The 26,173-nt window shown below is 36.8% G+C and overlaps 1 protein-coding gene, 1 long non-coding RNA gene and 1 pseudogene across 3 annotated transcripts; all 3 read right to left on the bottom strand.

Moving 5' to 3' along the window:
• Positions 1-4,041: 4,041 nt before the first annotated feature.
• On the bottom strand, positions 4,042-9,351 carry LOC134312526 (E3 ubiquitin-protein ligase TRIM39-like). Its single transcript, XM_062994533.1, has 6 exons — positions 8,717-9,351; positions 7,227-7,322; positions 6,885-7,118; positions 6,642-6,789; positions 6,278-6,304; positions 4,042-6,176 (listed from the first exon to the last, which is right to left on the bottom strand). The coding sequence occupies exons 1-6, from the start codon at positions 9,296-9,298 to the stop codon at positions 5,626-5,628; spliced, it is 1,638 nt and encodes a 545-aa protein (XP_062850603.1). The 5' UTR covers positions 9,299-9,351; the 3' UTR covers positions 4,042-5,625.
• Positions 9,352-13,490: 4,139 nt separating this feature from the next.
• Positions 13,491-18,544, bottom strand: LOC134312528 (E3 ubiquitin-protein ligase TRIM21-like; annotated as a pseudogene).
• Positions 18,545-21,183: 2,639 nt separating this feature from the next.
• Positions 21,184-23,553, bottom strand: LOC134311781 (uncharacterized). 2 transcript variants are annotated; one of them, XR_010011481.1, is made up of 4 exons: positions 22,738-23,553; positions 22,317-22,359; positions 21,976-22,024; positions 21,184-21,802 (listed from the first exon to the last, which is right to left on the bottom strand). It is a non-coding gene; the product is annotated as an uncharacterized LOC134311781 (long non-coding RNA). The 2 variants fall into 2 exon arrangements; XR_010011480.1 differs by having other exon boundaries at positions 22,317-23,553.
• Between the last annotated feature and the right edge of the window lie 2,620 nt (positions 23,554-26,173).

Genomic DNA, 26,173 nt, shown 5'->3' with positions numbered 1-26,173 from the left:
TTCCAAACAAGCTGGGATATGTGAAGAAAGAATTTCATTGTACTTGTGTATATGTATATATGACAAATAAAGGCATTCTATTCTATAAAATTATACAGCAACACTGCTAATTTTTCATAAAGTTGTTAATGAAAAATCAGCAATGTTGGTGCCCAGGTGGTGCAGCGGGATATTCCGCTAGCACACCAACTCCTCGGTTCGAAACTCATGTTGCCAATGATCGGCTGGGCACCATCTAGGGTGCATAATTGGCAGTGCCTGCAGGGAGGGATGACCGGAATATGTGGGACCCAAATGCTGTGTAAGGACTCGGATAGAGGCGCCTGTGCAGAGTGCATGGGTAGAATAGGGTTCCATTAAGGGCTGCATGGGTCGGAGAAGGTGTGAGCAACAATATAGCCTCCTCAACTGCAAAAATTCGGGGATCCCCCAGCAGTGGAATTGGGAGAAAATTTAAAATAGCAGTGTTGAAACTCCACTCTTGTGGCAGGGGAAAAACTTGATTTAATTTTGTTATAGGGCAGAAATGACATTTTGCTGTAAAATGGTTGGGCAAAATTAAAATTTATCGCAATGTGCAAACTGAACACTTACATTAAATAAATTGTACATCAGGCTGTGCTCGGTGAAATGCTGCTTCTGGTTTCTCTACCTTTTACTGTATACATAACACATATGACTGTTTACGTAAATATTGAGGTGGTTTTTCTTCTACTAGACGTCCTTTAGTTTGTAGACTGTATTTTTTTATTACTGCATTTATTACAAAGCACAGCAAATGAGGTAACAAACAACAGAAAAAACTAAATATTTTTGATAAAAACTATTATTAATGTCCCACCTGGTAGAAACACACAGCGCCAGTGAAAGTGAAATCAAACTGTACTGTTCTAGACAGAGAGAGCTTCTGTGGTACAAGTGCTTATAAACCAGTGATTATAAACATCAACAGTTTATATAAACATTTTATCATTACATTTACTGCGTCACGTTTTCTATAAGGTGTTTTATTTCCAGTAAAGTCTTGCTCTTGCTGAATTAAATGTACATTTCACGTCAAAATACTGCGCTGTTCCAAATTGTGTCCACTTCCCTTTCAATGCGCACTATATAAAAGCAATTCCCTGTGATTCTACAGTAGTGCGCTTAATGTTAAATTGAGTGACATATTGCTTCTATACGCTGTTTCCTTATTCTACCAACATCAAGAAAACAAACTGTGGAACTACCTCAAAACTCTGTTATAGCACTTTACCACTTTACTGCTGCACTTTTTAAATTGTTACCCCCTTTATTATTTACCTGCAGTGATTGTAGCTGCTTGAAGGCTGTAGAAGCTTCAGACTGGAGACTTTAACCTGCTGAAAGAAAATTAGTTTTGTTTCATCCGTGTGATGTCATGTGAACATCATGCTGATGTCCTGTGGACGCCCACTGTTTGTACCACATTTACATTACCAGATGACAGAAATTCACCCAAACACATACAGTACTGATAAAGTAATTGCCCCCTTACTGCTCTCTGTTATTGTACATTAGTGATGCCTCACCTGCCAGTCCAAATTTGGAAAGGCAGAAGGACAGAATTACAGAATGATTCTGTAAGTGATTCCATAACCAATATCACAAGTAAAAATCCATGTACTGTTCTGTTACTGTACTGATACGACCTCCTCCCAGCTCTAAATACATACAGTAGATAAACCGGCTTCTCCAACAAGTGAATACGTTTATACTGTATATACACCTACAACCTGAGAATGATCAGATTAATAAGGTCCACGTTAATGCAGTACAGAAGATTTAAAATAAATCAGTAATTAAGAAATGTTTTACAATATGTAAATTCTATTTTTTTGTTCACAAAATATACACAGACAGATGTGCATTACGCAAACCATGTAATAATAGAAAAACACTGATTAAATGTCGTATGGATGGCAAATAATTTTTTATTTAGTCTTTTCAGTTTAAAAGACCGAATACATGAAAAAATCAAAAAAAATAAAAAATAATTTAACTCTATGTAATACTCTATGTAATTTCTCCATATACCATCATCTTTCCCAGTCTTGTCATTTCCAATTTCCAACTGTAACTTCGCTTCCGCTTACAATATCTCTAGTCAAGGAGAGCCGTGGACCATCCCACGCCCCCTACAACACGTGTCCAGTCATGCCAAAGTGTTTCTTGATACAGACTAACATATTCCAACTGGTTACAAGGGCATTCTAGGTGGTTCTATGACATATCTGGTAATTACTAGTGTGTTGCTAGATGGTTGCTATGGTAATCTATATGGTTGGAGGCAGAGCCGTAGATAGAGAGAGTTGCGACACTCCTTGATCTCGCCGCCACGCGGTCACGTGGTTCATGTACCCCTCAAATAGTTCCAAACAAACCTCGCGCTGTCATGTTCTTATATGGGACAGGCAGCAGTGAATGAAATATTAAACGCTAAATAATAAACATTCGTACAATTTCTGGGTATTTTTAACTGCCTTTACATTTACTGCATCTGCTTTAATATCAATCTGGTATATGAAATGGAAGATTGATGTTTATAATGACTTGTTAATAGGTCGTTCTTGTTAACACACAGTATATTAGCATACATTACATAATGCAATATCATTAAGTAGTAGAGATAATATACAGTACAGAGATTAAAGAGTTTTTTTTGTTTTGTTTTTTGCATAAACTAATCTCCCTTCACTTTCCTGAGGATTCATAATAATAATAATCATTTTGGCTAAACACTAAGCCATGTGCTGGATTCATAAGGTTTGCCTGCACTGAATGAACAGATTCATAAACACACTACCGTACCAAAAACATTATAGTGCAGGTACATGAAATAGCTTCATTCATCTCTTATTTCATGAGTGATAAATAATTGATTCCTACATGTAATACATGAATGAATTCATTATGAATATGCACAAGTTCATTTTGTCTAATGTAAGTGGTGGACAAGGTACACAAACCATGTAGTTGAGTTAAAGTAGAGATATCCAAGGTGAAATATTACTCCAGTAAAAGTAGTAGTAAAAGTAAAAATACTCTTTACCTCCACTTGAGTAAAAGTACTAAAGTATTTACCTTCAAATGTACTTAAGTATGAAAGTAAAAGTAACATGATTTATTATGGCTCTAATGTTTTATTATCATTTCTGTAACAAGACTTTTGATTAATCAACTCATTTTAGGTGAAAAGACTCTAGTGCAGGGGTCACCAACCTTTTCGAGACCGAGAGCTACTTCAAGGCTACTGAATAATGCGAAGGGCTACTTGGTGATACAAACTTCCTGAATAACATAAAGTTGCACGGTTCACCTTTAATGATATTATTATTGTTATTATTATTATTATTATCATCAATATTCACATATATGAAGAGACTGTCTGATCATATGTTAATGTTAATGATTCCTCAGAATAATTATTAACAATGATTTACCATGGTAGGAAACATATTTCAACATGTAACATTATTTATCTCTATTAATCTAAATCTGTCAGAGCTATCACATCTTTGATATTTTTGTAAATATCTGTCTTGACAGTTTTGTATGAATGAGCACATATGTAGCATTTTGATAAAAATCACACAATGTTTTTTTTTTTTACAAATGATCATCACACTTATTATGGATTTACTGATCTTTATTATATTTTAATATAAAATAAATATAAAAGGATTTTTTTTTAAACAAGGTTTGTAGGAGGTAAGGGACATTAATTTTGTATATAAAAATAGTTTGATGTTAATTCATGAAATTACAAAAGATTTTAATAGATTTATTTATTTGCACAATAAAATTATTATAAAATAAATATGAAAATTAATTTAAAAACAAGGTTTGTAGTAGGTGAGGAAGATTGATTGTTTGTATATAAAAATGCTAAAAAAAAATTCTTGAGATCAGATTTATTCATCTCCATTATAAATTTTTGACAAATTTTTTCATACATTATTGATACTTTAAAATTAATGGAAAATAAATACAAACATTATTTTGAAAAAAAATATGGTTTGTAGTATTTAATGTGTTTGTATAAAAATAGTTTGACATTAATCCATCAAATCATTACAAGACTTTAATGGATTTATTTGTCTGTAATAAGTGCAGAGTAAACGTCTCCTATGTTTTTCTGTTAGTTTTATGACGGTCCTTAACTCGTTAGCTGAAGTGGGAGCTTGATAAACGCTTTCATTATAACCTTTATGTAAATAAATACATGTCATCTTAAAATTACCATAAAATAGTTTTTGTAGTATGTTGCCTACTTTTATCTGTGTAAGAAATCATAAATAAAGTGAGTGTTAGGTGTTTTTTCAACCATTTATAAAGATCGAAATGATCGAATGTCAAACGAATGTTGAATATTAAACTAACTTTCAAATACTGTCCTGTTTATACTTATCACTACCTTTACAACATTTTAGAACAAATCATGTTTATTATCAGTTATGTACGATTTTAAAAAAAATCTGCGATGTACAGTGAAGTTTTTGTAACACTTACTAAAGTGTCTCTCCACATTTCTCCCAATCATTGTGAAAATATGAAGTTTTTTTTCGCTTTTTTTGTGTTTTTTTATTATTATGTTTTCATGGTAAAACCCGCATCTCGCTCCGTATCGTAGCTGCGCTCGCTCGCTTGTCTCAGCGTTATGCGCACGTTTAAAAACTCCGCACCCAGACAAGATCAGAGCTCACATAAACATCAAACAGTTTTGTTTTTTAAATGTTATATTCAGTATTGTCATTTTCAAATCTACATCAATGCAAGTGTTATTAATTCAAAAAGAACAGCAACACAAATAAAATTTTTAGACGGCGCTCCATAGTCACTAGTGCTGTTTAGAACATGCCCTGCGGGCAACTCACGTGGTCCCTGCGGGTGACCAGGTGCCCGCGGGCACCGTGTTGGTGACCCCTGCTCTAGTGGCTTTAATTTAGCTTAACTGACTAAGCTAAATTCAGTTATACCTATTAATTAAGATAAACATGTAACATTTAGTGCTGTGCAAATGCTAAACAATAACAGGATTAAATATATTAATGACATCAAATTCATTATTTTTTGTTTTAAACAAAGCAACATACAGCTGAAAATGCTTATTAAGTAGTGAAAATGAATGGGGCTCTATGGGATGTTTGGAACTTTTCAGAGCTCCACAACCCGGAAGCTGCACAAAAAAATGTCCCGCCCCCGTTACAACGGTTCCCTATGGGAGTGTCGCCACTCTGTTCTCTCTACCGCTCTGGTTGGAGGGAGTTGCTGGTTGTTCCCTTAACATTGCTAGGGTGTTGCGAAGTCATGGCCAAAACATCCTATGCGGCTTCAATCAGGTTACTAGTTGGGTGCTCTGTTGTTGCTAAGTGGTTGTTTTAATATGCCACATGGTTGAAATACTGTTATTAGCTGGTTGCCATTGTATTCTATGTGATTACTAAGGTGATCCAGTTAGTTGGTAGGTTTTTTCTATTTGATTGTTATTATTTTGTAAATAATTAATTTTCATTACAAATAAAATACAAATAAGAGGAAGAAGAAGAAACAAGTAGAAGAATATTAATCAGACAGTGGTGTTGCACATTGCATTGCACTCACTTATTAAGACTGAATTTGACTAACAGGGCAGATGATCAGTGGTGCTGAATTTTTACCTTCACATTTTTCATAAGGACTGAATACTTGATAGAGCTTCTCAGTGAAAGACTGACCAGTGAAAGAGTAGATATGAGACTCATTCTCAACATCATAGAAAGAGACCAAACTCTCCTCATAATCCACAAACACCCCCACCTTCTGAGGAGCATGTTTCAATGAAAGGGGGACAGAGGAAGAATCCAGAGCCTTATATTCAGTCTTATTTCTCAAACACACAGACCAATATCCATCATCAGGTCCTGGTATAATCATCCCCTTCCTGTTACTGGACTCTCTGGTCACTCCTAAAGTCCACTCAGTCTTTCCTTTAACCTGAACCTCATAGTAAAATCTCCCAGAGGAGAATCCCTCCTTTCCCAGCACACAGACACAGTAATCAAATCTCTCTGGATTATCAGGAAGATTCTGTTCTGTGTCTCCATCAGTAACTTGTTTTCCATCATCAGACAGGATCAGGTAAGGATGAGCTGTATCAGGATCCAGAATCATGTTCACTGAGAGAAAGAGACTCAATTTACACCCATTTTATCGTTACACAGTGTGTATTAATAAAGAAATCTAGATTTCATCATGTGATGAGTGAGAGCTCACAAACCTGCATATTGTTGAATTCTCTTCAGTTCTGGTTGGAATAAAATAAAGAACAAAATTATTTACTGCTAGAAATCATTTCTGTTAGAAACTAAATTATTTTAAAGTGATGATTATAAAGCACAATATGAAGCTGGAACATGAACATTAACCAACAAAGTTTGGTGACCAACATTCTTAAGAGCTGCAATAAAGAAGGAAAGATGAAAATGACACACTGTGCTGTTGAAGTGAATGACAGTAAAAAGCTTTACAGTAACAGCAGCTCCCCTTGTGGAGAAAATAATACATGATAAATGTGAGTGAGTGACTGAGTTACAAACGATTCCTCAGCTCAAACAAAGGTTTAATGAATCATAATCACTCACCCATTCCGACAATCCTCTTCATTACTTCATCAACACATTCCTGAAGCTGATCCCGAGCTCTCCTAAGAGTCTCCACATTCAGATGAGACTGAATACTGACATCAGTCCAGTTGTTGGTGGGTGGAGGTCTGCACAGGGACGGGTAAATCTACAGTACAGCAGGAGAGAGGAGAAATTCCTCAGCATGACCAGTGCTGTCCTGTCATATGCTGCATTACTATTATGAAACAGAGGGACTCTGACCTGTAGGAGGTGGAGATGATCCTCAGTGTTGGAGATCTGCTCCAGCTCAGTGTTTCTCCTCTTTAGCTCAGTGATTTCCTGCTCCAGATGTTTAATGAACTCTTCAGCCTGACGCTCTGCTGCTCTCTGCTTTTCTTCCATCACCTTCAGCATCTCAGCCTGGTTTCTCTCAATGCTGCGTATCAGAGCTCTGAGGATCTTTGTGCTGTCAGCTTTCTCCTTCTCTGTGTTTTTCTACCAGGAGAAACATCAAGTCATTTATGTAGTGTTATTAGAAATAGCGGTTCTTCTTATGTATCATTAGAAATGAGGACTAGTCGAGTAGAGAAAGGCTTTTCTTACTTTATTAAGTTCTACAGAATGTTTGATTTCTTTGATCTTCTTCAGTCGGTCCTGGATCATCTTCTCAACTCCTGCTTTCGTTGCTCCCAGCTGAGTCTGTAAAGTATACAAGTTGTGTTTACAGAAATAATTGGAATTCTGCAGAAGTGGTACTAATGTAATTATACTTCTAAACTGCACTCACTTTTCATATCAAATAGTTTATTGGATTAAAGAGTAAGAAAAATCTAGATTAAGAAATATTAGGCGCTCAGGTGGCGCAGCGGTAAAACACGCTATTGCACCAGAGCTGACATTTCACACTCATCAGTTTGAAACTCAGCTTTGCCAACTGTCTGGGCTGGGCACCCACATGAACAACAACTGGCTGTGGTTCATACAGAAGGGAACTGGTTAAAGGACTCTCGCATGGCTGATGCAATTAAAACCTCTGCTAGCTGATTGATGTTGCCTGCACAGAGACGGGGAAAGAGTGTGTTGATCAGGGTGTGGCTCTCCATACACAAAGTGGATCCGCATATGCACCCGCCTAGTGCAGGTAAAAAGATGCAGTCGGCTACTGCACACATATCGGAGGGGCCGTGTGTCCCCTCAATCGAAGCGGGAATCAGCTTTAGTGGAGAGAAAAAAAAAAGTTAAATCGGGCAATTGGACGCACTAAATTAGAGTGGGGAAACTCATCCTAATTTGACTTTTATTTCTTTGCATGTTTTTTTTTTCTGGTGAACTTAATTTCATTTCACCTCAGTCCTGCAACACATTCCAAAACATGTTGGGACGATAAAGCATTTACCACTTTGTAATGTTGTCAATCCTTCTCACAGCCAGATTTTGGTTTACGAGCTTCAGATGTTTTTTTCTGAATTATTATCACAAATCTACCTGATTGTGAATCATCTTCCTCTCACACAATCCCTAATCTGAACAAGGAGAGCCAGATGAATCCCCCCCTGATGTGTCCATTCTGCAGCCACTTCTTATCAGCTGCCAGTTTTGGGTTCCCATAGAGAGATGTATTGTGTACAGAGAGCTGCACTAAGCTCCATGTACATGTGAAGATTTAAAAACTTTCTAGAAATCTCACAATTTGGCCTCAGTAACCACAATCCTTACCATGCATTTATAATTGTACTGATTTGCTTCTTGATATATCTAACTGGATATAAACATGTAGGTGTGTAATTTTAAAGCCATTGTCTGATTTATTAAATACAAAAATAAAAAAACATTTACCTCATTAGTATATTTGGTAAGTTTAACTCTGTGTTATTCCATATTTATGCCCCAGCAAAACAGTATGTATAGAAGGACCATCTAAAAGGTCTTTAACACTAAGGTGGAGGGAAAAATACAAATGAAATATAAACACTGTTAATAAGAATTTTAGTTTAAGACTAAATTAATCAATCACAGACATTTTCAGAAGTTTTTTAATTCCTCTTTACCAGAGGTGCAAATAATTCTGGAGCTCAAGCTGTAAGATCTCTCACCTTCTTCTCTGCACTCTCCTCCTCTACAGGAACTGTGTTGTGGTTCTTGTGGTCTGTTTTAGTGCAGAACTGACAAATACATGTCTGGTCGTCTCTACAGAACATCTCCAGAGGTCTCTCATGTTTCTGACAGATGTAATCCTCCAGGTTCTTCACAGGATCTATTAGTTTGTGTTTCTTCAATAAAGAAACTTTCTCATGAGGTTCCAGGTGAGTCTTACAGTAAGAGACCATACAGATCAGACAGGACTTCAGAGCTTCACGTTTCTTCTCACTGCAGACCTCACAGAACACCAGAGATTTGGTAGGTTCTCCTGCAGTGCTGCTTGATTTGACCTGAACTGGCTTCCTAAACTGAGCAGCCAGTCCAGAGATGAAGGTATTTACTCGTAATTTAGGTCTTCGAGAAAATTCCTCCTTACATACTGGACACTGGCAGTATGAACTGGTGTCCCAGCACTCTTTGATACAGATCATGCAGAAGTTGTGTCCACATGGAGTAGAGACTGGATCAGTGAACACATCCAGACAGATGGAGCACTGTAACTGATCTTCAGACAGGAAACTGCTGGTGGAAGCCATGCCTGATAGAGAAGATTGAGAGACAACATGAATATGACCTCAAGAAACTTGTTTATTAGCCGCCCAGGTGGCGCAGCAGTAAAAACACACGCTGGAACCAGAGCTGGGATCTCGAATATATCATATCGATTCTTAGCTCTGCCTGCCGTCTGGGCTGAGAAGCCACATGAACAACAATTGGTCTGATGTTCAGATAGGGGTGGGTTGTTCAGATAAAGGATTGGGACTCTCTCATAACTAATGGAATTACGATCCCTGCTGGCTGATTGAGGCACCTGTACAAAGATGGGGAAAAGAGTGCTGTCAGGGTGTGTCTCTCCGTACACAGTGCTGATCCGCATTGCACTCGTCAAAGTGTAGGTGACAAGATGCATACGGCTGCTGCCCACGTGTCGGAGGGGGGCGTGAATTATCTTCGTTCTCCTTAATCAAAGCGGGGATTGGCATTGATGAAGAGGAAGTATGATGCAATCATTAACAAAATATATATATAATAAAACTTGTTTATAAAAAAATCAGCAGTGTTGAAACTCCACTCTTGGAGCAGGGAGAAAACTGCCCTTCAGATCATTGAACTGAGCCACTAAGTAGAATGTAAAATGGTTGGGCAAAAAAATGAACGGATCTGTATGCAAAGTGATAACCAGAAGGTGAGTGTTTGGCAAAAATGATGCTTCTGGTTTCTCTCCCTTGTACTGTATAGATTATTGGTTCTCAAAAAATTTTCTCTTGACCACCCTGTGTTTAAAAACAATTTGACACAGGTTATAACATTATTCCTTTTCATTCAGCAAGGATGATAAAAGGTATTGTTCTTGCTCATTGGAAATTCAATGGATCCATAATGAAGGTATAAATCTTAGTATTTTCTTATTATGGTTGATATAGTGGGTTTACTGCTAGTGCTTGAAGAATGTGTGTACCTGGTACTTCTGAAGGATCTGCATCAACAACTGAACCGGAATAATTTGTAGGATCCATCTGATGACTTTTGCACATTTGAGCTGGATGAATAAAATATACGTCCGATTTCAAAGACCCATCATAGACTATAGGTAGTTTATAATGTATTTATATAACATGACAAGAGATCTGACTTATGTTAATAGCCTACTGATTGTCCCATCCCATCACGTGATTATTTTCATTCTTCATAATAAAATGCAAAAGGACCCCCTTCTGGGCTCACAGAGGTCCCCTAGTAGGGTGCGGCCTGCTCGTTGAGAACCACTGAAATAGATAACATGTATTAAAATTCATGTAAATATTGATAAGGCGTAACTCTACTAGACGACCTTTGGTCTGTATGTGGTAAATATTAACTAGTGTATTTATTGTACAGCATAGAGAAAAAAGAATCAGTGAATATAAAACTTCAAAGCATTTGTCAGACTGTACTGTTCTAAACTGAGCTTCTGTGGTACAAGTGTTTATAAACCACTGATTATAAACATCAAGAAATCAACATTTTATCATCAACTTTACTGCGTCACATTTGTTATAAGATGTTTTATTTACAGTAAAGTCTTGCTGTTTTTCATTTGTATGTACATTTCCAGTCAAAATACTCCACTGTCCCAAATTGTGTCCACTTCTCTTACAATGTGCACTATATAAAACAATTCCCTGTAATTCTAGTGCACTTGGTGTTAAATCGAGTTACATATGAGACACGACCGCAGATCGTTTCTATACGCTGTGTTTCCTCATTCTACCAACATAAAGAAAACAAACTGTGGAACTTCCCCAAAACTTCGTTATAGCACTGCTCCACTTTACCTCCCCTGCTGCACTTTTTACCTTTTTACCCCCTTTATTATTTACCTGCAGTGATTGTAGCTGCTTGAAGGCTGTAGAAGCTTCAGACTGGAGACTTTAAGCTGCTGAAAGAAAATAAGTTTCGTTTCACCTGAGTGACGTCACGAGGACACGCCCACTGTTTGTACCGCATTTACACATTTTAACCACCAGGTGGAAATTCACCCAAACACATACAGTGCTGTGATAAAGTAATTGCCCCCTCACTGCTCTCTGTTATTGTACATGTGTAGTGATGTAAGTGACTCTAAGATAAAGACCAGTGTCATGTTCTGTAAGAACTTTCCTTTATTTATGGAACTTTTCTTCCCTCTACTGGTGTTCTGTTGTTTGTGCCTTGGAAAAGTATCGATTATAAGTTATATTTATGTTTACATTTAACTATAATATTACACAAGTGTTGGTGTAATGCTTTTGATATGTTACATTTAAATATTTACGTTTATATTTATGTTTACATGGAAATGCTCCCAGTGTCAAACTAACAATGACTGACAGTTATTTGCACTATTTATAAGCTTTGTAGAGTTACTTGCATATAATTTGAATTAGGCATTTGTATGGTATAATTTTGTAGCTGTTATGTACAATATTATGTTAGTGGATGTTCTCTGAATAGCATTTAATATTCTAACTGCTGCTTCCTTTCTGTATCATTTCAGTTTTACTAAATTGTTTCTTGAGAAATGAAGACGACAGTAAAGAGCATTTAACTTTACTCCAGCTTCTGATTTCTGTCCATTTGTGTACAGACACACACAATGAGGACAGAATAACCAGTTAGATGTGTTAGTGTTTTCAGTGAGGGAGAAACTCCAGATATGATGCAGGAAACTGAAATTCTATTTAAAACTTACAAACAGCTCACAGTTCACAAATAGCAGGTTTCAGTTTAGCTCAGTTTAGCACATCCAGGATTATTAGTTTACAAAATGTGTTTGTGTTTCCAAAGGAAAAGCCTGAAGAAATAATAATAATAATAATAATAATAATCCATTTTATTTATGGCGCCTTTCAAAACACTCAAGGACACCTTACAAAAGCAAGAAAGTAACAGACATCAATAAACCATTAAAATCTAATAGAAAAATCAATAAAGATAAATACAATAAAATCAATACAATCTCTAAACAGTCAAATGTAATCACTATTAAACAAATATTGGGGTAGTAGTATCAATCAAGTTTGAAAGATTAGTAGTAGGCTAGCTTGAAGAGGTGAGTTTTAAGTTGGGATTTAAAAGTAGAGAAACAATCGATAGTACGAATATGGATTGGGAGGGTGTTCCAGAGAGAAGGGGCAGAGTGGCTATAAGCCCTCGCACCCATAGTCGACAGGCGGACAGAAGGAATAGAAAGCTGGAAGGCTGAGGAAGACCTAAGAGTGCGGGTGGGATTGTAGAATTGGAGTAAATCGGAGATGTAAGAGGGTGCTAGACCATGTAGAGCTTTGAATGTAAATAACAAGATCTTCAAGTGTATGCGATAATTTACGGGGAGCCAGTGGAGCTGTCTGAGAACTGGAGTGATGTGATTAGTTGAGGGTGAGCTAGAGATAATCCGTGCAGCGGAGTTTTGGACTAGTTGGAGTTTTTGTAATGATTTATGAGGTAAGCCGAATAGGATTGAATTACAGTAGTCAATTCGGGATGTTACCAGCGCATGGACGAGAATGGCAGTACTTGTTTGACTGAGGAACGGGCGTAGGCGGTTGATATTCCTTAAGTGGAAGTAGGCAGATCGTGTAATGTTATTGATGTGTGCTTTGAAAGAAAGATGACTGTCAAGAACAACACCCAGGCTTTTAACCTGGGAAGAAGGCGAAATGACGGAGTTTTCAAAGTTCAAAGTAAACGATTTGGTTTTGGCGAGAGTGGTCTTAGTTCCTACAAGGAGAATTTGGGTTTTATCTGTATTAACCTTCAGGAAGTTTTTAGAGAACCAGTTTTTAGTTTCGTCTAAGCAGTCAGATAGGGTAGAAGGTGGGAGGAAGGCATTAGGTTTAGTGGATAAGTATAGTTGGGTGTCATCAGCATAACAGTGGAATTGGATTTTATGTTTCCTGACCAACAGGTAGAAGGTAAATTATAAATAAGAGAGGTCCTAGAACAGAGGCCTGTGGGACACCACAAACAACTTCAGATGGGTGAGACTGAAAATGTTTGAGTTCAACGAATGTTGAATGTACACATTAGTATAGCAGTACTGATACAGCATGTACATTTTACACAAATGCTGTACAGATGTGGTGAACATTATTGGAGTGAATACGTTTACGTATATTTGGGCAACACCTACAATCTGAGAATGATCAGATTAATAAGGTCCATGTTGATGTAGTACAGAAGATTTAAAATAAACCAGCAATTAGGAAATGTTTTACAATATGTAAATTTTTAATAAAAATATACACAGACAGACGTGCATTACACAAGCCATGCAATAAAACATAATACTGATCAAATGGTTGGCAAGTAATACTTTTTATATTTAGACTTGTCAGTGCAAAAACATCACTGAATGCATAAAAAATATAAAAAAAATAAAACATGTAATACTAGCATATTTTTCCATATACCCCCCTCCATCATCTCTTCCAGTCTTTTCATTTCCAATTTCCAACTGTAACTCTGCTTCAGCCTACAATATCTCTGGTCAAGGAGAGCCGTGAACCATCACACTCCCCCTACAACACACGTCCAGTCATGTCAAAAAGGATGCCAGTGTTTCTTGATACAGACTAACATATTTCAACTGGTTACAAGGGCATTCTAGGTTGTTCTATGGCATATCTGGTAATTACTAGTGTGTTGCTAGATGGTTGCTATGGTAATCTATATGGTTGGAGGGAGTTGCTGGTTGTTCCCTTAAGATTGCTATTGTGTTGCAAAGTCATGGCCACAATATTCAAGGCAGCTTCAATCAGGTTACTAATTGGTTACTATATTGTTTTAATATGCCACATGGTTGAAATACTGTTATTAGCTGGTTGCCATTGTATTTTAGGTGATTACTAAACTGATCCAGTTAGTTGGTAGGTTTCTCCTATTTGGAAATAATTAATTTTAATTAATTAATTTAAAAAAAAATTAAAAATAAAATACAAATAAGAGAAAGAAGAAGAATATAAATCAGACAGTGGTGTTGCACATTGCATTGCATTCACTTATTAGGATTGAACTTGACTAACAGGGCAGATGATCAGTGGTGCTGAATTTTTTACCATCATCATTGTCACAGGGACAGAAGTATGGATAGAGCTTCTCAGTGAAAGACTGACCAGTGAAAGAGTAGATATGAGACTCATTCTCAACATCATAGAAGGAGACCAAACCCTCCTCATAATCCACAAACACCCCCACCTTCTGAGGAGCCTGTTTCAATGACAGGGGGGCAGAGGGAGAATCCAGAGCCTCATATTCAGTCTCATTTTCCAGACACAAAGACCAATACCCATCTTCAGGACTTTCTGTAAAATCACCCTTCCTGTTACTGGACTCTCTGGTCACTCCTAAATACCAGTTAGTCTTCCCTTTAACCTGAACCTCATAGTAAAATCTCCCTGAGGAGAATCCCTCCTTTCCCAGCACACAGGGACAGTAATCAAATCTCTCTGGATTATCAGAAAGATTCTGTTCTGTGTCTCCACATGTAACTTGTTTTCCATCATCAGACAGGATCAGGTAAGAATTTGCTGTATCAGGATCCAGAATCACGTCCACTGAGAGAAAGAGACACAATTTACACCCATTTTATGTTACACAGTGTGTATTAATGAAGAAATCTAGATTTCATCATGTGATGAGTGAGAGCTCACAAACCTGCATATTGTTGAATTCTCTTCAGTTCTGGTTGGAATAAAATAAAGAACAAAATAATTTACTGCTAGAAATCATTTCTGTTAGAAACTGGATTATTTTAAAGTGATGATTATAAAGCACAATATGAAGCTGGAACATGAACATGAACCAACACACAGTGTGGTGACCAACATTTAAAGGAGCTTCAATAGTAGGAAGGAAATATCTAAATACACCAAACATACTAAATGTGTTTTTCACCAGACTAGCTTTTCTAAAAATGACACACTCTGCTGTTGAAGTGAAGGAGAGTAAAAAGCTTTACAGTGTCAGCAGCTCCCCCTTGTGGAGAAAATAATACATGATAAATGTGAGTGAGTGATTAAGTTACAAACGATTCCTCAGCTCAAACAAAGGTTTTATAAATAATAATCACTCACCCATTCTGACGACTTTTTTCATTTCTTTATCAACACATTCCTGAAGCTGAGACAGAGCTCTCCTCAGAGTTCCAACATCCAAAGACTGAATACTGATATCAGTCCAGTTGTTGGTGGGTGGAGGTCTGCACAGGGACGAGTAAATCTACAGTGCAGCAGGAGAGAGGAGAAATCCCTCAGCATGACCAGTGCTGTCCTGTCATGTGCTGCATTACTATGGAGAAACAGAGGGACTCTGACCTGTAGGTAATGGAGATGATTCTCAGTGTTGGAGATCTGCTCCAACTCAGTGTTTCTCCTCTTTAGCTCAGTGATTTCCTGCTCCAGATCTTTAATGAACTCTTCAGCCTGACGCTCTGCTGCTCTCTGCTTCTCTTCCATCACCTTCAGCATCTCAGCCTGGTTTCTCTCAATGCTGCGTATCAGAGCTCTGAAGATCTCCATGCTGTCAGCTTTCTCCTTCTCTGTGTTTTTCTACCAGGAGAAACATCGTCAATTATGTAGTGTAATTAGAAATAGCAGAGTAGAGAAAGGCTTTACATACTTTATTAAGTTCTACAGAATGTTTGATTTCTTTCATCTTCTTCAGTCGGTCCTGGATCATCTGCTTAACTTCTGCTTGTGTTGCTCCCAGCTGAGTCTGTAAAATATACAAGCTGTGTTTACAGAAATGATTGGAATTCTGCAGAAGTGGTACTAATATAATTATACTTCTAAACTGCTCTCACTTTCATATAAAATGATTTATTGGATTAAAGAGTTAGAAAAAATACCTCATTTACCTCATTAGTATATTGGAAAGTTTACCTCTGTGTTATTCCATATTTATACCCCAGCAAAACAGTAAGTATAGGAGGACCATCTAAAAGGACTTTAACACTCAGGTGGAGGGAAAAATACAAATGAAATATAAACACTGTTAATAAAAATTTTAGTTTTAATGGTTTTAGATTGAGACCAAATTAATCAATCACAGACATTTTCAGAAGCTTTTAAAATCCTCTTTACCAGAGGTGCAAATAATTCTGGAGCTCAATCTATAAGATCTCTCACCTTCTTCTCTGCACTCTCCTCCTCTATAGGAACTGTGTTGTGGTTCTTGTGGTCTCCTTCAGTGCAGAACTGACAAACACACGTCTGGTCGTCTCTACAGAAAATCTCCAGAGGTCTCTCATGTTTCTGACAGATGTAATCCTCCAGGTTCTCCACAGGATCTATTAGTTTGTGTTTTTTGAATGAAGAAATTTTCTCATGAGGTTCCAGGTGAGTCTTACAGTAAGAGGCCATACAGATCAGGCAGGACTTCAGAGCTTCATGTTTCTTCTCACTGCAGAAATCACAGAACACCTGAGATTTGGTAGGTTCTCCTGCAGTGCCGCTTGATTTCACCTGAACTGGCTTTCTGAATTGAGCAGCCAGTCCAGAGATGAAGGTGTTAACATGTAGTTCAGGTCTTTTGGGAAAATCCATCTTACATACTGGACACTGGCAGTGTGAACTGGTGTACCAGCACTCTTTGATACAGATCATGCAGAAGTTGTGTCCACATGAGGTACAGACTGGATCAGTGAACACATCCAGACAGATGGAGCACTGGAGCTGATCTTCAGACAGGAAACTGTTGGATGAAGCCATGCCTGATAGAGAAGATTGGGAGACAACATAAAGATGACCTCAAGAAACTTGTTTATGAAAAGTCAGCAGTGTTGACACTACTCTCTTGGAGCAGGGAGAAAACTGCCCTTCAGATGATTGAATAGTGCCACTAAGTAGAATGTAAAATGGTTGGGCAAAAAAATGAACGGATCTGTATGCAAAGTGATAACCAGAAGGTGAGTGTTTGGCAAAAATGATGCTTCTGGTTTCTCTCCCTTGTACTGTATAGATTATTGGTTCTCAACATTTTTTCTCTTGACCACCCTGTGTTTAAAAACAATTTGACACAGGTTATAACATTATTCCTTTTCATTCAGCAAGGATGATCAAAGGTATTGTTCTTGCTCATTGGAAATTCAATGGATCCATAATGAAGGTATAAATCTTAGTATTTTCTTATTATGGTTGATATATTTGGTTTACTGCTAGTGCTTAAAGAACTTGTGTACCTGGTACTTCTGAAGGATCTGCATCAACAACTGAACCGGAATAATTTGTAGGATCCATCTGATGACTTTTGCACATTTGAGCTGGATGAATCAAATATACGTCCAATTTTAAAGACCCAACATGGACTATAGGTAGTTTATAACGTATTTATATAACATGACAAGAGATCTGACTTATGTTAATAGCCTATTGATTTTCCCATCCCATCACGTGTGATTATTAATATTCTTCTCAATAAAATGCAAAAGGACCCCCTTCTGGGTTCACAGAGGTCACACTAGGAAGGGCGCGGCCTGCTAGTTGAGAACCACTGAAATAGATAACATGTATTAAAGTTCATGTAAATATTGATAAGGTGTAACTCTACTAGACGACCTTTGGTCTGTACGTGGTAAATATTAACTAGTGTATTTATTGTACAGCATGGAGAAAAAAGAATCACACATTTTGAGCAAAAAAAAAAAAAAAAAGTTCTGACGACAAAAAAAACCCCTGTTTAACTTATTATTTACGTTTCACTTGGTGGTAGAAAAACGCCAGTGAATATAAAACTTTAAAGAATTTATCAGACTGTACTGTTCTAAACTGAGCTTCTGTATTACAAGTGCTTATAAACCACTGATCATAAAAATCCTGATATCAACATTTTATCATCAAATTGACTGTGTCACATTTGTTATAAGATGTTTTATTTACAGTAAAGTCTTGCTGTTTTTCATTTGTATGTACATTTCCAGTCAAAATACTGCGCTGTCCCAAATTGTGTCCACTTCCCTTACAATGTGCACTATATAAAAACAATTCCCTGTAATTCTAGTGCACTTGGTGTTAAATCGAGTTACATATGAGACACGACCGCAGATCGTTTCTATACGCTGTGTTTCCTCATTCTACCAACATAAAGAAAACAAACTGTGGAACTTCCCCAAAACTTGGTTATAGCACTGCTCTACTTTACCACCCCTGCTGGACTTTTTACCTTTTTACCCCCTTTATTATTTACCTGCAGTGATTGTAGCTGCTTGAAGGCTGTAGAAGCTTCAGACTGGAGACTTTAAGCTGCTGAAAGAAAATAAGTTTCGTTTCACCTGAGTGACGTCATGAGGACACGCCCACTGTTTGTACCACATTTACACATTTTAACCACCAGGTGGCAGAAATTCACTCACACACATACAGTGCTGTTATAAAGTAATTGCCCCCTCACTGCTCTCTGTTATTGTACATGTGTAGTGATGTGAGTGACTCTAAGATAAAGAGCAGTTAGATGTGTTAGTGTTTTCAGTGAGAGAGAAACTCCAGATATGATGCAGGAAACTGAAATTCTATTTAAAACTTACAAACAGCTCACAGTTCACAAATAGCAGGTTTTAGTCTAGCTTAGTTTAGTAAATACAGGAAAATTAGTTTATAAAATGTGTTTGTGTTTATGTGTGTGTGATCCAAAGGAAAAGAAAAACAGGTAGAAATGTACACATTAGTATAGCAGTACTGATACAGTATGTGAATGTTACACAAATGCTGTACAGTTGTGGTGAACATTATTGACACTCCTGAATATTAAGTACAACATGTAAAATATCTCCTGAAATAAAGTGTTTAGTGAAGCTGCTTGTATTATAAACTCATAAGTTGGCAGGAATTAAAAAAGACAAAATTAAATTTGATGCAAAGAAACAATTAACGGCATCATTTGATCAGCTTGAAGCAAAGAGCAAAATCAGACTAACCTGTGATTCATTAGAAATTACACTCACCTGTCCCACCTTGTCAGTGATCACATGACTTTAATTAGCCTATGAATGGTGGCTTTGATGCTTAAAAAGGCTCATTTAATTCCCTGTTCCTCGTTCACAATGGTAAAGAGATGTGAGCTGTCTGAGCAAACCAGAAATGCTATTATCACTAACACAAGTAGTCTACAGGGTACAAGATCTTCAACAGTTTGAAATGTTATCAAGAGGTCTGCTACAGTCGAGAACCTTCCAACAACGTCCAAAGGACTTCAAGCTGACCTGGCGACATCTGGATGGATGGTTTCATAATGTATGATATGCCTTACACTAAAGAAAACAGTGCTCTGTGGGTGAAAGTCCAATAGGACCCCACTGCTTAAAGGAAGGAATAAGAAAAGAGCGTCTGAACTTTGCCAGAACGTACAAAGACAAACCACAATTATTTGGAAAAATCATCTATAAATAGATGAAACCAAATTAGAGCTCTTTGGCGATGAATACCAGTGTTGTTTATGGAGCCTATAAAGAAAAGTTCACCTTACCTACAGTAATCCATGGTGGAAGATCTAGAAAACTAAGTGTCAGTCCTACAGCATGATACTGACCCAAAACACGAACTGCTTTAGAAGGAAAATGGACTGTTTTAAACTGGCAGTGACGAGTCCTGATCTCAGTCCACTAGAAAATGTTCAGAGCTGAAATCGAAAGTAAATTCAAAAGTGTGAGAGAACTTCAGTGGATAAAACTACCAGCAGACAGGAACAAGATGCTCACAGATGTTTGGAGACAGATGTCACTGATGCCAAACATTGTGCAAATAAATTTTAGGGAAGAGCACCTTTAATCCTGTCCATGTGATATGTTTCTTCTTTCTTTATTGTTTTGAAATGACTGCATGTGCATTGACAGGACAAGTTTTTGTTGGATGTGTTGTATGCAGTGTTTATTCTAATTTATATAATAAAATCACCTGATCAGCTGTAATGTGATTGTGATTTATTTACTACAAAATCAAGCTGCTCCCTGATCTGAAGTTATTTTCTCCACCACTTGAATGTTCCGTGTTTTCTATTATAAGAGAAGACATTTGTACTGTGGTCCTGGTGTTACTGAAACACTAATGTAAAACTCATCAGATTTCTCCTGTTAATTTATTTTACATATTACATTTCTATAGAAAACGGCTGTGGTGAGATATAAAAGATAAAAGTTTCCTGGCATTCCACACCAGCAGAACATCAAACCAGAGCAAGTCTACACTGTAAAAAAAAAAAAAAGCGTAAAAAAACGGTATTTTTCTGGCAGCAGGGGCGCCAGAGAATGTCTGTAAAAAAACGGGAAAAAACTGTAAAATTTAAAACAGAGATAAACTGTAATTTACCATAATTAACATCTATCACTGTAATTTTACAGGAAATTGTCCTATAATTTCATGAAATCTCCTCCTTTCAACATATATTAATTGTTAGAAGAGTGTCATACACCTCTAAAAAACAGAATAATTATCTTTATAAATGATAAAGAAAAGTTTAAGTACAGATAATTACTACTGTTATCACAAAATATTAGCATATAAAAAAAAAAAAACCATGTCATTTTACTTAGGAAAAGCCCAATTTTAAATTAACTGTCAGAGGTATTGCAAAAAATATCTGTTAAATTGTCTTTTTTTATTATCTAAATACATTAATAAACTGTCAAAATAAAAGCATTTTCTTTCTCTAAAACACAAGTTAACTGTACTTTTAAACTGTTATTCTTCATTTAAAAAAATATACAAAATACAAAAATTTTAAGTAGGTTAAGATTTGTCTGCATAATACTTACTGTGATATTTTGCAGCTGTTACATGTTATATAGAACTTTAGAACATATATAGAACTTTATAAATGCAGTATATAAATAGCTTTTGTTAATTTCAGCTTCAAAATCCACCACAGTTCAGCTATTTTGACCCAAATAATTTTCACACAAATGAACAGTAAGTGTAGAAACAAGGAGGTTTTAATGTTATGGCTGATCAGTGTAAGAATCAGATGTCTAACACAATACAGCATACAATAAGTGCAATCAGAATTCATTTCAATGGAAAATGTTTAACAAAGCAGCACACAGTTAAGTGAAATGTCTACAAAACATGGGCATGAAACACTTATAAATCTGAATTATGTACAAAAGTCAGTGCCAACATTAAAGTTTTCAGAAAGTGCAACCACAGTGGAATGTTGATAAACAGTACATCACAAGTGTAATACTCAGTATGGACTACATCTCACTGAACAGCTTGGTATTTAGTAATTGAGCTTTATGAGACAGTTTGTTAGCATCTAGTTCCAGAAACAGTTTGTGGAGAACATCAAAAGTGTATCTGAATGTAGGAGGGTAACTCAAGTTCTAAATCATAAGGTTATAAATATATAAGGCATAAATCAGCCCGAACTGCAAAGGCAAGGAACACACTGCCCAAGTCTTCTAGAACCACACCACCTAATACCACTCCAGTATTGGCAGGGGGGTCCATGGCTTCAGCTCCCTCAACTCTAGTCACATAGATCCCCAGAACAGTCTCCTCAATCACCCGTTCAGTTGCAGCCATATCACCATCCTACAATGGAACAGAGGGGGAAAATCACTTTCTTAAACTTAACAGTACACAAATTTCCATTTAGGACTTAACATATCTGACATCTCACTTCAACCTATATTTTAACTCAGACGTACACTCGCCCGAAAAGATGGGGTGGTTGCTGTAACAACTCAGAGGAAGCTTGTGCTTACCTTCACCCTCCTAGCGCTGATGGTATTGCGTGATTGGAGGAATCCTAAACTGTAGATGAAATTGGATACTATTAAAATTATATATAAATAAAAAATTACTAAAGAAAACTAAAGGAAATCAAAATCAGCAAGACAAATATTTATAAAGAAATACCAGCTTAAAAAAGAAAATAGACATAAAATACATAAAACTAAAAAGTAAGTAAAAGAACCAAACAGAATAAATAATAAGAATTTCCACATTTTTTCTTCTTCACTTGATCTAAACTTAACTTCAGTTAGTTCAGTCAAAAGTAGCTCAATATTCTTCAATTTAGCATAAAATGTAGAAAAAAAATTACCAGTAAAAGGTCAGTCCAACTGCAAATACACATTTCCAACCATCTGTAAACAGAAGATACAAAACATCAATTATTTTGTTGTAAATAACTAAAATATTATTTCTATAGTAAATACTTTAACATTACAAATTCATTGATTATCCAATACTGTTCACATGTGTGTGCTTTCCAGGATAACAGTCACAAAACTCAGGTTTGTAATGATACTAACGTTACAGAATCATTTTGTTTTTAAGTTTGTGCAGAACGTGAGCGCCAAACGAAAAGCATGAAGTTCCCCTCAGGCTCGAGCTGCCTGCTCACATCTTAGCTAGCTAGCTTATGTGCTCATGTTTTTTAATGCACTGGCACCGCAAATATTACACATCTTTTTATTTTCTTCTAATATACTTCTGCATTAAGTAATTTAAGCCATTTTTACCTTTCGGGGAAGAATCTTACTGCCACAAGTTGAGAATACTGGCTGTTGAACTTGACTAGCTTAGCACTAGCTAGCACCACGGCAGTGCAACGTTATCACACACAGCGCAACCGGACTTAATATACAGTCAGCCAACAGCAATCTATTAAAATCTGCCTCAAGACTTTAATATGATTCACAGAAACTCTGAAAAGATGTTAATAAATAAATCACTATAAGCAGGTCCGCCGTTAGCGTTAGCATTTTTAAACAAATAAAGCATGTACAGCAATAAAACTTGAATATTATTCAACTAAAGAGCTATATTAAACAATATAATAAGATAAACATCATGACTAGCATGCAATTAGACATATGGAAAAAGATTTTGTAAAGCTTCACATTACCTGAGACGCCATTGAAACACAATGTGCCTTCACGATGTATTGCGTAATACCCGGTGCGTCATATCCGGTTTCACCTGATAAACTTATTGCATTAAGTAGTTCCAGGGAAATAAAGCAACTAAGTTAAGTGAACTAATAAACACAATGCAGTCATGTTTAAATCTAAAATGTAATTGATTGGTGTCACACCAGCATATATTCTTTATGCAAAACCAACAGGCACTCAAAAGTGTGTAACTGGGAGGTTAGAGCATCGTTTTATATCTGTGGTGCTCTGGTTGGAATGTGCACCCAACATGTTGCACAGATGGACTGTAATACATTTTTCTGTGAATTGGGGAATGTGGGGATGGGTAAATTATGCTTGATTTAAATATTATAAATGTGAGAATAAATCACAGTTAATAACATTTTAAATTTGACTATGGTTTTACACAGTTTGTATAAATGCACTTATTTAACAATTCAATCTTTAAATTAATACAAATGCATAAATAAAGTAAAAGTTAAAATCTGTTTGAATTGTATTGTTGCCTGTCTAATAAGGTAGGCAATACCTTTGTTTTTCCAATTTATGTATATAAAGTAGTGGTTAAGAAATGCAAAATTACAAAATATTTCTTTCTTTGCTCACATATTTTTTTTGCAATTGTACTTTTTTAAATTACAGAAGATTCTGCTATTTTTGTCAATGAAGATTACTTTATTTTTACAGTTAGTTTTGTTAAAAGTGGCATCTAAAAACTTTAAAAAACAGATTTTTTATGTATTTCATTTATACAGGTTTTTTATGGTAAATCACATGACACTTTTCAATATACAGTTTATTCTTGTAATTTTACAAAAAAATTCTGTCTTTTATGAATACAGGGAAAAACTGTAAAAATGTACTGGGAAAACCTGTAAAAAAATGTTTCTTTTTTACAGTGTAGCATCATGGTACCAGAGAAAGTAGGTTACCAAACAGAGGAGCTGGCAAGTCTGTGAGGGACAAACCAATCTATAGAAACACTCCCACCTGAAGCAAATTAACACTCAACAAGGTGCATGTGACTTGTCTCTTAAAAGGAACTGACATGATAATCATCTGAGCCCCCATGCCTCATCAAATTTAGGAAGGCAAAAGATCAGAATTACAGAAGGATTCTGTAACTGATTTAAATAACAGAAACCACAAGTTAAAATCCATCAATAAAGAACTGTTCTGTTACTGTACTGATACGACTCCCTCCCAGCTTCCACATACATACAGTGGATGAACCAGAGTGAATACATGAGTGAACGTGTGAAAATATTTCAATAATCAAACAACAGCTACAATCTGAGAATAATAGTGTACATGTACATGCACTGAGAGTGACAGTACAGCAGATTTATTATAAAACAGTCAAGAAATGTTTTACAATATGTAAATTCTCTTTTTCATGAAATATACATGAAACACTTCACAAATCTTGTATTGTAATTCTGCTGCTTTCTTCAAGTCTTCATGACTTGGTGAGATGATTCTGCATGGTTGCTGGTTATTGGTTGCCACGGTGTTGTGAGATGGTTTGCCATCATGGTGCATGTGTGCTGATAGCTCATTGCTATAATATCCCATGAAGTTGCTGGGTGTAACAAAGTGGTTGCTATGGCATTGCTAGGTGGTTGTTTTAATATGCCACATGGTTGAAATGATATTATAAGCTGGTTGCTATAGTATTCTATGTAGTTGCAAGGGTGGTCCAGTCAGTCAGTACAGTGCTGCTAGTTGGTCGTGATGGTACATTTACATTTTCAGCATTTAGCAGACGCCTTTATCCAAAGTGACTTACACAATGAGCAATTGAGGGTTAAGGGCCTTGCTCAGGGACCCAACAGTGGCAACTTGGTGGTGGCGGGGCTTGAACCGGCAACCTTCTGTTTACTAATCCAGTACCTTCACCACTGAGCTATCACTGGCCGGTATTTTAATGGTATTTTAATGTTAAACATAATGGTATTTTATTGTTGTTACCAGTGTGTTTCTAGAGTGTTGCTATGGTATTGTAGATGTTTGCTATGATGTCCCCTGATCTTAATAGGTGTTGTGAGTGTACTTACACAGTCAAGTCAGAAAGTCTGCACACCCCTTTCACCTTCTCCACGTTTTATTATGTTACAGACTCATTCTATACAGATTGATTCTATTTTTTGTCATACAATTCTACACAAAATCACCCACAATGACAAAGTGAAAGCAGCTATTAAACATTTGTGCTAATTTATTAAAAATCAAAATGTAAAATATCATATGTACATAAGTGTGCACACCCTGTGATACGACACCCAAAAGTAAGCTGAGGTGCATTTTGTTTTCACTGATCCTGCTTGAGATGTTTCTACAGTTTAACTGGAGTCCACTGGTGGTCAATTCAATTGATTTGACATGATTGGGGATTGCCAACACCTGCCTATAAAAGGTTCCACAGTTGACGGTGCATATCAGAGCAAACTCCAAGCCATGGGGTCAAAGGAATTACCTGCAGACCTCAGAAACAGGATTGTATCAAGGCACAGATCTGGAGAAGGGTATAGAAACATTGCTGCAGGTTTACACATCCCAAAGAGCACAGTGGCCTCCATCATTCATAAATGGAAGAAGTTTGGAACCACCAAAAATCTTTCTAGACCTGGCCGCCCAGCCGAACTGAGCGGTCGGGAAAGACGGCCTTGGCCAGGGAGGTGAGCAGGAACCTGAGGGTCACTCTGAAAGAGCTTCAGCGTATCCTTGTGGAGATGGGAGAACCTTTCAGAAGATCAACCATCCAGCAGCACTCCACAAATCATGCCTTTAGGGTAGAGTGGCAAGACGGAAGCCCCTCCTCAGTAAAAGGCACCTAGAAAACAAGATTCTCTGGTCTGATGAAACCAAAGTGTAACCTTTTGGCCTGAATACCAAGCGTCACGTCTGGAGGAAACTAGGTACCACTCATCACCTGGCTAACACCATCTCTAGAGTGAGGCATGGTGGTGGTAGCATCATGATGTGGGGATGTTTTTCAGCAGTGGGACCGGGGCGACTGGTC

Source organism: Trichomycterus rosablanca, chromosome 4 (assembly GCF_030014385.1).
Source record: "Trichomycterus rosablanca isolate fTriRos1 chromosome 4, fTriRos1.hap1, whole genome shotgun sequence".
Classification (NCBI taxonomy): Eukaryota; Metazoa; Chordata; class Actinopteri; order Siluriformes; family Trichomycteridae; genus Trichomycterus; species Trichomycterus rosablanca.
The sequence above is the reverse complement of the archived record's forward strand: the minus strand, read 5'-3'. Positions and strand labels throughout refer to the sequence as shown.